The 9,905-nt window shown below is 48.9% G+C and overlaps 2 protein-coding genes across 2 annotated transcripts; one reads left to right on the forward strand and one right to left on the reverse strand.

Moving 5' to 3' along the window:
• Positions 1 to 748: 748 nt before the first annotated feature.
• On the forward strand, positions 749 to 3,164 carry LOC109765457 (CBS domain-containing protein CBSX5-like). Its single transcript, XM_020324240.4, has 2 exons — positions 749 to 2,162; positions 2,313 to 3,164. Exons 1-2 carry the CDS (start codon positions 1,828 to 1,830, stop codon positions 3,133 to 3,135), a joined length of 1,158 nt encoding a protein of 385 aa, XP_020179829.1. The 5' UTR covers positions 749 to 1,827; the 3' UTR covers positions 3,136 to 3,164.
• A 3,369-nt stretch (positions 3,165 to 6,533) lies between these two features.
• On the reverse strand, positions 6,534 to 8,308 carry LOC109765458 (uncharacterized). Its single transcript, XM_020324242.3, has 3 exons — positions 7,920 to 8,308; positions 7,619 to 7,834; positions 6,534 to 7,184 (listed from the first exon to the last, which is right to left on the reverse strand). Exons 1-3 carry the CDS (start codon positions 8,226 to 8,228, stop codon positions 6,849 to 6,851), a joined length of 861 nt encoding a protein of 286 aa, XP_020179831.1. The 5' UTR covers positions 8,229 to 8,308; the 3' UTR covers positions 6,534 to 6,848.
• Between the last annotated feature and the right edge of the window lie 1,597 nt (positions 8,309 to 9,905).

Consider the following 9,905-nt stretch of genomic DNA (forward strand, 5'->3'; position numbering starts at 1 on the left):
TGTGCGCTGTGCTACATCTCACTATTGTACTCACATTAATTTCAAGTTATAAACATTGGATGCACATGTGTGTGCTTCCCTGTTAAGGTTCGTAGAGATATGGAGCACCTGGGTGTTAATCTGGAGATGTTGCAGCAAAGAAACCTGTTAGTTGACCTCAAATGTCCCAATGCCCAGGGTAGAGAATGAGGTTGCGGCGTGGGCAAGTGTGAGGCTGCCTGTGTAGAAAGTAGTAGGCAAGTAGTGTGAGGCTGCCTGTGTAGAAAGTACTCCCTTGGTCCTGAATTACTTGTCAAACACTGTATCTAGATAAATCTAAAATAACCTTTTTGAGATGAAGGTAATAATAGGCAAGTTGTGAATTTGGGCCACCATCTGCATTGCAAATTGAAGCGCCGACGCCTCAGGTTACAAGGGACGAAGGGCGAGAATAACACATGAAAATCAACATTCAAAGAATACTTCGTGGAAACCACATTCGAAAGTTTTTGAGAAAAACTTGAAAAAATACTGGATGTTAAAAGGATGATGTCCTACTGCCATGCAAAAAATAAAGACGAAACACATTACGAGATGCAAGATATGAAAAACAAATCAGCAAAATATGTTTGAGCTTGAGTTTACATCACCCCCCTAACATTCGATATCTTTTCGAGATTTTTTAAAACCTCGAACATCATTTTGGTGTGGTTTCCACCACATTTTGGTTTCTTGTTTGTGATGTCCCCTCGGAACACAGGGCCGTGAGCTGGGATCACGATGCACGAAGTTCCATGGAAGGTGATAAGCGCCGTCGACCGCGGCGGGGCATGGTGCGGCGCCGTCACCCCTCGTCTTGTAGCGATACGGCCCCAACTGCCACCATGTGATCTGCCATTGGCCATTTCGATACGTACGGCGAGGAGCCCAGCTGTTCCTGCACGGCAGCACGGCTCGTCGACGTGTTCGAAGACCGTGGGATTGGCGTCTACCGGGACGCTACTTCGCGCCGTTCCAGGGCTTGTCCGCATCCGGGTGTAATAGCTGTTGCTCGTCTCAAAATTTTCTACGAAATTGCTATGCGTATGATGAATTGTGCGTACGACTTTGTACGACTTGATCTCACTCGTCCGGCCAGTTGATCAATCGGCTGCTGAGGACTGTCGTAGGAAAAATCGTATAAATTCGTCGTACGTGTAGCAGTTCTCAATTTTCTATTAGATGGGTGTATTCGTACTTCAGATTTGGGCTGTAATGTGTCGTACGGGGACAGGACGCATCTTCCCCGTCGTGTCCGCCGTGGCAAATGTTAATATACTGTATCAGCGACCGGCATGTGTGTTTTGGGCAAGCCAAATTGAAGTAGGACTGTCCCAGCCTGTATGAAGCAGAACAAATTGAAGTGGTGCTAGTAGCACGCACTGATTGGACCAGACCAAAATGGTTGAAAATGGGAGGTTGTTTGGTGCTCGATAGTACATGACACCTGAGCTATCTCGCTGCAATAGATAGGGTGTTAACCATCTAGCCTATCAAAGGAAAAGTATTACCACTAACTGGAAATAACCTCTGGTGGTCTTCCTACATGCATGCATGGAGAGTAAAATAATGTTACTCCGCATACAATAGCGTAATTTAGGCCTTTCATCAATCATCAAATTAGTAATGTGCGGTGAAACACGGATTGATTCTGTTGCAGAACATTCCAAATAGGATATCCTCGCAAGATTACAGCACATCGCACATCCCGCCTGCTCCACCTATAAATAGCCCTCGCCGCTCCATGACTAGTATCGCCTCATCCCGCTCTCCGGTAATACACGTTCTCTGCACTCCTCTCGTGCGAGAATGGCTGCAAGCATTCTGTCCCACGTTGTCTCCGACCTCTGCATCGGCAAGCCGGCGGTGCGTGTGCTGCCGCCGTCGACTCCAATCGCGGCGGCCCTCGCCACGCTCCGCGCTGGTGCCGACCCGTTCGTCTTCGTGGACGCTGCACCCCCGGACGCGAAGAAGACGGCCGTGTTGTCCGTCGTCAAGGTCAGCGTCGCGGAGATCCTGTGTTACGTCTGCGGCGACGGTGGCAACCTCAGCGACCCCGCGGCCGCGCTCGGCCGGCCCGTTTCCGTGCTCACGGCCGTGGTGGGCGATCACGGCGTCACTCGCCGAGTGGATCCACAGACGAGGTGCGTGAATACGGCCGTGGTCAGCCGCCGCCCGGCCGCCGTACCTTTTGAATCTTGCTACTACTTTGTTCTGAAATCGGAACTGTCTCTCTCAGCCGCCCATACCAACCCATTTTGGAAAAAACTGACTGTTCGGTCCAACTTTTGCAGCCTGCTCGACGCCATCGACGCGCTGCTGGCCAACAACTCGCACAGCCTGGTCGTCCCGCTCCACGCCCGGGCCCGAAAGAAGCACCACCACGTCTCCGCCGGCTACTGCGTGCTGACGCAGCAAGACATCGTCCGGCACCTCTTCGGCTCCATCTCCCTCTTCTCCCCGGTCGCCGCGCTCTCCGTGTCCTCCCTCGGCCTCGTGCGCCGGGACGACGTGCACGCCGTCCACGTCGACGACGACGCGCTCGACGCCATCCCTCTCCTGCGGAGGTCCATCGGGCAAGGCACCGCCGTGGCCGTCGTGGCGGACGACGACGCGCTCGTCGGAGAGATCTGCCCGGGCGTGCTCGGCTCGTGCGACGACGTCGAGTCCGTGTCCGCGGCCTTCGCCACGCTCTCCGCCGGCGACGCCATGACGTACATCGACTGCTACTTCTCGCCGCCCGAGTTCCTGCTCCGCTCCATCAGAGCCGAGCTCACGGGCAAAGGGCTTCATGCCATGTGCGACCTCATGGATGCCGCCTACACAACGGACGTTGGAGCTCTGTCGTCGTCATCAACGTCATCTGATGAGGAGTGTTTGCCATTGGCGCCTGCGAGACGCGCGAGGAAGATGTCGTCGGGAAGCTTCCGGTGGCGGTCGACGGAGGACGTGGCGGCGTGTCATGCTGAGAGTTCGCTGGTCGCCGTCATGGCCCAAGCGCTTGCGCACCGAGTCGGGCATGTTTGGGTCGTCGATGAGCTCAGCGGCGCTCTAGTCGGAGTCGTCAGCTGCGCCGATGTGCTTGCTGTGCTCCGGGACCATCTCCGCCCAGAGTGATATGCAGATGATTTGTGATCGATCCTATAGCCTGCGGATGTGTAAGCATAGCTTAGAGCTTGGCGATTTCCCGTCGTGCCGCCCTGCTACGACTGTTGGAGACCTGCTGCTGTTTTTTTTAGGATCGGCCCAGCTTTTTTTTTAGAACATGTTGGTTCCAGTTTTTATTTTTGTTTTTGATTTTGAGGGTGTAACCAAGTTTTATATTCATCGTAAGCCAGGAATACATCTCGGATCATGAGGTTGACCAAGCCACACACGACGCTCTTGACATAAAGAACGATCAAACTTGGCTAGACTATGAGCTTCGCTATTCGAATCTTGACTTTCAAACATAAAATGACAAGTAAAACTAGTAGCGCTATGAAGAATCTCACTAACAATAGTACTGTATCTCCCGCAATTGCCCTGTGGATGTTTCCCACCACATGTTTGGAGTCTGATAGGCCACCATAAAATTTTGCACGAGCAAATCTTCTGCCAACGCTAACTCCTCCCTGTAGGCAATACCCTCTAGAGTCACCGGGTCTTGGAGTCCAGGCACAACCAGTACCGAGCTTCCCATATAATTCCCCTGATCATCTCGGCAAACCGCTGCCACCATGCCACCCCTCGATGGCATTGACACCCCGGCGTCCATGTGGATTTCGGTATAGCCGGCTGGTGGCGCCATCTGTCTTCTAACACCTCTCGGCACTACTGCAGTTCCAGTGTTTTGCATCGGCCTAGGCTCCTTCAGAATCTCCAAGTCTCTTATATATTTTGTCAGTGAAAATATGAGTCGCTTGCGGCCTTTGAAAAATTCCATCGTGAATAGCTTTCCCCCTCGATGACCAGATGGCCCAAACAGTGACCGCTATCCGAGTGAATTGTGTGTGTGGAAGAGACTCCGTCAACGATAACAACTAGTGTCGTGCATTTGGCTCTGTTGTTGCAATAAGGTGTTGAGCAATTTCGTCATCCTCCAGTGCCCACATACACCTATCCACGGTGCACTCCACCAATGAATGCCTCCACAAATCTGGTGCATCACATAATCCACAAGCACTTGAATTGGTCATATGGCAATGGGCTCTTACATCTTCAATTGGAATTGAATGCTTGTCACTAAAGAAACATTCTAATCTTGGCCGGGACTTGTGTTTTCCATAGCATCTTCCAAGAGTTCTCTTTGGTATTAGTGATTGAAGATCCGGCCGAGCCCTATAGCCACGCCTCCCGCCTCTCTTTTGTCGCCACAAGCATTCTATATGTGGATCTCACAGAAAAGACTCCACTCGTCTCGAAATTCGACCCCCAGAAATCTTCGAAGTTCCTTGTACACAGTGGGATCCCCATGATATTAGCATAAACACCTCTTCCCCCGCTGCATATTCCAAGTGGCAGAAGTAGCATCGACCAGTTCAGCTACCAGGACCAGAGGGTTTGGAACCCTGCACCTGTACGGCCTCAACATCTCATCATGTGGTAACCAATTGTCCTTCCATATATTTGTTGTTGAGCCATTGCCGATCCGTCTGATCAAGCTCTGTCTCAGACTTGTATGACTTTACTTTTTGTTGATGTGATTCATTGTGTGTATATGTTGGTGTTATATGTTGGTGTTATATGTGTGCATCCTTGTCATATATATGTTGGGGGAGTGCTCATTGTGCTTGTATCTCTTTGATGCTTCATTTTAAATCAATAAAATCGACCCTTAATCATAGAAAAAAGTAGAGCTCGGCAGATTTTCCATCGTTCCAGGCTGCTAGGATTGTTGGAGAGTTGTTGTTTCCTCATTATTAAAAAAGAAGGATCTCACTGGAGAGTTATTGGTCCCAGCTTGTGTGAATTTCTTACATGAAGAGAAGTTTATTTGGAAAGATGCAAGGCAAAATTGGCCTACATGCTAGGCTATGAAGCTTTGTTTTATGTCGTCTTGAGCCTTCTGTTTCACCTTTTACTCTTTATCTTCGTCCCTGACACTACGCAACGAAGTAGCAGTTCGAGCCTTCCTTGCAAAGGAGTGTCCTCGGCCACAATGTGTTCAACGATCTTTCAAAACCTACGAGATTACTCCAGTTTGTAGAGTTCTTTTTTCTAATTCCTTTGCCTCATGCCAAGAGTTCGTGTTTACCTGAAAATTTGGATTGGGTAATTTGGGTTAAAAATATTATGGGTTTTCAAAATTGACACCGAAATTCAAATTTGTTTTTTTCTCTAGTTCCTTTGCCTCCGGCCAGGAGTTCGGGTTTACCTGAAAAGAGAATGCAACGGTGAAGAAGATTGTAAAGGTTGAAGATTCAAGCCGAACAAGAAATTCGGGCACAATATTATCTAGTTCGTTCCTACAATACTCCATATGATATATTATCTACTCCTATAAAAATCTGAGTTGGTGATGATGGTGTGCCTGCCATCTTTCATCAATAGCCGTCGGATCTAAATCTGACGCATACAAAGAAAACTGCTGCAGTTTTGCAAAAAGATGCCCACACTTATTTTCATATTTACAAACAACTCCTTGTCTCTCCCAATCAGCCTTATATCTTCGCCACCACATCCAGAAGGCCATGGAACAATCTGGTGCGATGGCCGCTGCCGGCGTCGTCCACCTCCAATTTTGGTGTCCCGTGCAATGCACGGGCATCTTACTAGTTACAAATACAAGTCTGTGTTGTGTCAATTAAAGTGGTGAACATTATCTGCCTATAAAAGAGATGATTGCCATTCGTTTGCTTATTTTTTCACAAAGTTTGTTTTTCTCCTAACATTTAATTATCCACACGGCCAATGTTCATATTGCTAAGTGCTAACACCGGTCTTTATCTAAAATATAACATTCCAACAGAGGATGATGAAAACCCATGAAGTTGTTTGAGATAGTTTTGGTGATAGTTGATGGAGATTGGACTCACCCTATATGGCTATATGGTGGTCAAGATGATAATGAAATGACAATGTGAGTCCACCTGAGAAATCACTTCAATTAACTCAACTTTTGTCTTTGTACAATATTGCCATATCCATGTCAGTTCAGGTGTATTTGTGCGTAACTTCACATGACCAGGTAGCTGAGTGCAAGCATAGTTGGACAAAGGGCCATAAACTTCATGCAACTATTAACCCGATTCGAAACAGAGACTCATGAAACATCCACTCCACATATATTTGGACAGCTGTTATATTTTGCATATTTGATTTGCACTAGTGCCATCGGCTTATGATTTTGTTAAGATGAATAACTAATGCTACTGTCTTGCTGATGTATATCATCCATGGAGTCCATTGAAGACTTATACAAATTTGGACAAGTGTGGTTTCTACATTCTAGTATATCAACACCTGCATTCAAGACTCATAAGTGTTCGAGCATCCACAAATACCTTGCTCAAGAATTACCAGAACAGTGCCCACAAAAAAGAGCCAAATATGTATGGCACTTGGTCTTCCTCAAGAGGCGCTGATCTTACAATTTGCATCTAGCACTGGCAAGCATAATACCGATTTTTCCACGCACTGTTACTGAAGCAGAACTCAGTCACACTAATTAAAACAGCAATGCCCTTCTCTTCTGTTCTATCTATATATGCATGTAAAAACACCAGTAATTAAACATCACGATGTGTCTACTAGAGCGACAAGGCTAACATAAGTACTGGTAAAAATCGGAAGCGGCAAACACTTGGAGAAGCGAAGCAAATCTACCGGCACCGGCTCGTGTGCACGCATCAGGTAGGGGGCAGCACGTGGTGGTACCGGCCGTTGCCACGGCGGGCTCCGTAGAGCGCGAAGGCCAGCGCGGCGTCGATCACGGCGACAGAAAAGACCGTCGCGGCGAGGATCCCGACCCGCACCTTCCTCCAGAAGGCAGCGCGGCGAATGTGGAGGACAGCGGCAGTCGGGTTGGCATTGAGCTCCGCGTCGGCGACCTCAACGAGCGCGAGGAGGAGGCGCTTTGAGCGCGGGCTGAGGCCGCGGGCGCTGCTCAGTTCGTCGAGGGCGACCTCCATCTCCGTGAGCAGGGGGCCATCGGCGTCGGCGGTGGAGTCGGCAGGCGCTGCAACCTGCATGGAGAAGAACACCGACATTTTCTTCAGTGCGTCAGGAACTTGCAGATTCACGGAACAGATAGGCCGTAGCCGCGTAGTTTAAGAATCCCCGACAACAAGTTGCACTGCAAATTCAAAGCGGCAAACGGAACTCAATTGAGATCCTGCACAAATTCTAATTGATCGGCAACAGGAATCATGATTCGGACGGGAAAACTCCTCGACACGGACCCTCGTCCCAAATTTCGTCACCACCGGAGCATACCGAAGCAACCTCGACACAGACCCTGCAGAATGGCTCTCAATTTCCATCGAATCAACTCGAACTTGGTCCACAGAGAGCTCAAATAAAACAACGCGAATCCATAACCGCGGCGCGCACTCCAAAATTTTAACCAGCAATCGGAACTCGAGGAGCAGCACAAATCGGAATCAGTTGGGAGCCTCACCTCGGTGACGGTGGAGTCGACGGAGGCGGTCATCGCGTGTTTCGCGTCAGCGTCAGAAGCGTAGACGACGGTGTTGGAGGAGGCGTTGTTGGGGTCGGGAAGCTCGAGCAGCGGCGCGAGGTCGGCAAGGCCCTCGGGCGCGAGCATCGGCTGCTGCAGGGAGGCGGCGGTGGGGAAGGGGGAGTCGTCCTCGTAGTCCAGGCGCTTGCCCACCTCCTGTTGGTCACAAAGAGGCCGGAGAAGGTCATCGATTAGGCTGCGAGACTCTCGCAGGCAATTAACGGGAGGTATGCGCGGTTACCTTGGCGATGGAGGCGATGTCGCGGGTGGTGGGCGCGGAGAGATCCGAGGATGACGAGGAGCCCACGGAGCTGCGGGTGAAGGGCCCGGAGAGATCTGTGGATGACGAGGAGCCCACGGGGGTGCGGATGGCGGAGGTGACACCGGCCTTGGCGCCGGAGGAGGAGAGGTCGGCGCGGGGGATGGAGGTGGGGGCGAGGGGAGTCGTGTCCGTCGACGAGGAACCCGCGGTGGTGCGAGCGGCGGCGGCGGCGGCGGAGCGGACGGAGGAGGGGCGCGGGGTGTTGAAGCCGGCGTGAGGCTTGGCCATGGTGGGCGGTGCCGCTCTGGCCTCGGAATGGTGGGTTGGGTGGGTTCTAGAACCTTGGGTTTGAATTTGAACTGGATACGACTCGAGCCAATTCCTGTTTGCCGCTTCAGGCGCCATCTTATATGCTTTTTTGCACATCGCGCACACCCTCCCAGCGAACGGACCTACGTGCGAAATGGGCTGGCCCATGCTGCGTTTTCTGTTTCCGAAAGCTTACACAATCCGGTTTTGTGAAGCTTCTGACCGGTTTCTGTGAAGATTCAAGAAGCTTCCAATCGGTTTTTTCCTGGTTTTATATTTCAGTTTATTATTTTTTTGTTTTTTGTTTGTCCTTTCTCTTATTTTATATCCAAGATTTCTTTTTAAAACTCTTGATTTTTTTAATTCATGAACGTTTTTTAGTTTGTGATCTTTTTTTTAAATCATGAAAAAAATTTAAAATGTGTGAATCTTTTCAAATTCTTGAACAATTTTTTAAATCCATGAACTTTTTAAAATTTGGATTTTTTGTAAATTCATGAATTTTTTTAAAATTTGAGAAAAAAAAATTCAAATTGAAGAGCTTTAAGACCTTTTATGAAATTCCTGATTTTGTTTTCATATTCTTGAACTTTTTTCAAATATGCGATTTTAAAAAAAAATGTGAACATTTTTCTGTTTCGTAAAAGTTTTAGGAGACGGTTTTAGGTGATATTTGTTTATTTATTTGAGAAGTTGGTACCCCTCTTCATTCATATAGTTTCTCAGATACATCTCCTAAAACTCTAAGCCCCCTTGAAAGGGAGGCACCTGGGTGATACGGGTTGTGGGTTGTGGGTCGTGGCCACACATGTGTGTGTGTGTGTGGAGCCGTGTTTTCTACACTTGGTCCCTTCGCGTGCATTTGTGGCAACTAGGTGCCCTTTTTGTCCACGTGTCAGTGCGTGTCCCCTTTTTCTTGTCGGACATGTCTCCATTTGGTTTCTTATTCTGATTTGGGCAAGAGGGTCGGCGACAGTGGTCTATTGCGCAAGAGGGGTTAGTGGTGTTCTTCACTTCTGGATTAGGATATTGATGTTTCGTTGAATTGGCAGGGTCATTGCTGGTCGTTTCTTCCTCTTTCACATCGGCTTCTTTGGTGTTGCTCGCTTCGCACGGAGGTTCCAGCGTGCTACGCGTGCTTGGTTTGCGTCGTCTTCTTCATTATTCTTCTCTCGGCTCATAGGTTTGTTCCTTTTTTGCTTCCTTTTAATTGCTTTCGATTAAATTGTTGAAATAGATTTGTGATGTTTGTTGGGTCGGGGTTTGTTGATTGTGGATTTCGGAGTGTTTGGGTGCTGGAGTGGCCCGCATTGGTGGCCTGTGTGGTCTGTGTGCCTGTCAAGTTGCGGTTCTATCTTCTTCGGCATCGATCCTTTTTCTTGTCCAACTTTGGGGGCTAAACTGGGACACATAGGGTTGCTTGCAGGCATTGAGATTGGCGACTATTGGTGTATATATGTTGTTTGTAGGCACTGGGATTTATGGTGTGAGAGGTTGTTTGTTGTTTCTATGAATAAAAATGGTTATTTAGGAAGTGTTTGTGGGTGGGTCTTGTGATGTTGCAAGGGGATGCTTATTTCTCATTGACGAGGCCTTTGGTTGTGGTCAACGATTCTGTTTGATGCTTGTTTCTACTTTGCTTCCAAAGTAAATGGT

Source organism: Aegilops tauschii, chromosome 6 (genome assembly GCF_002575655.3).
Source record: "Aegilops tauschii subsp. strangulata cultivar AL8/78 chromosome 6, Aet v6.0, whole genome shotgun sequence".
NCBI lineage: Eukaryota > Viridiplantae > Streptophyta > Magnoliopsida > Poales > Poaceae > Aegilops > Aegilops tauschii.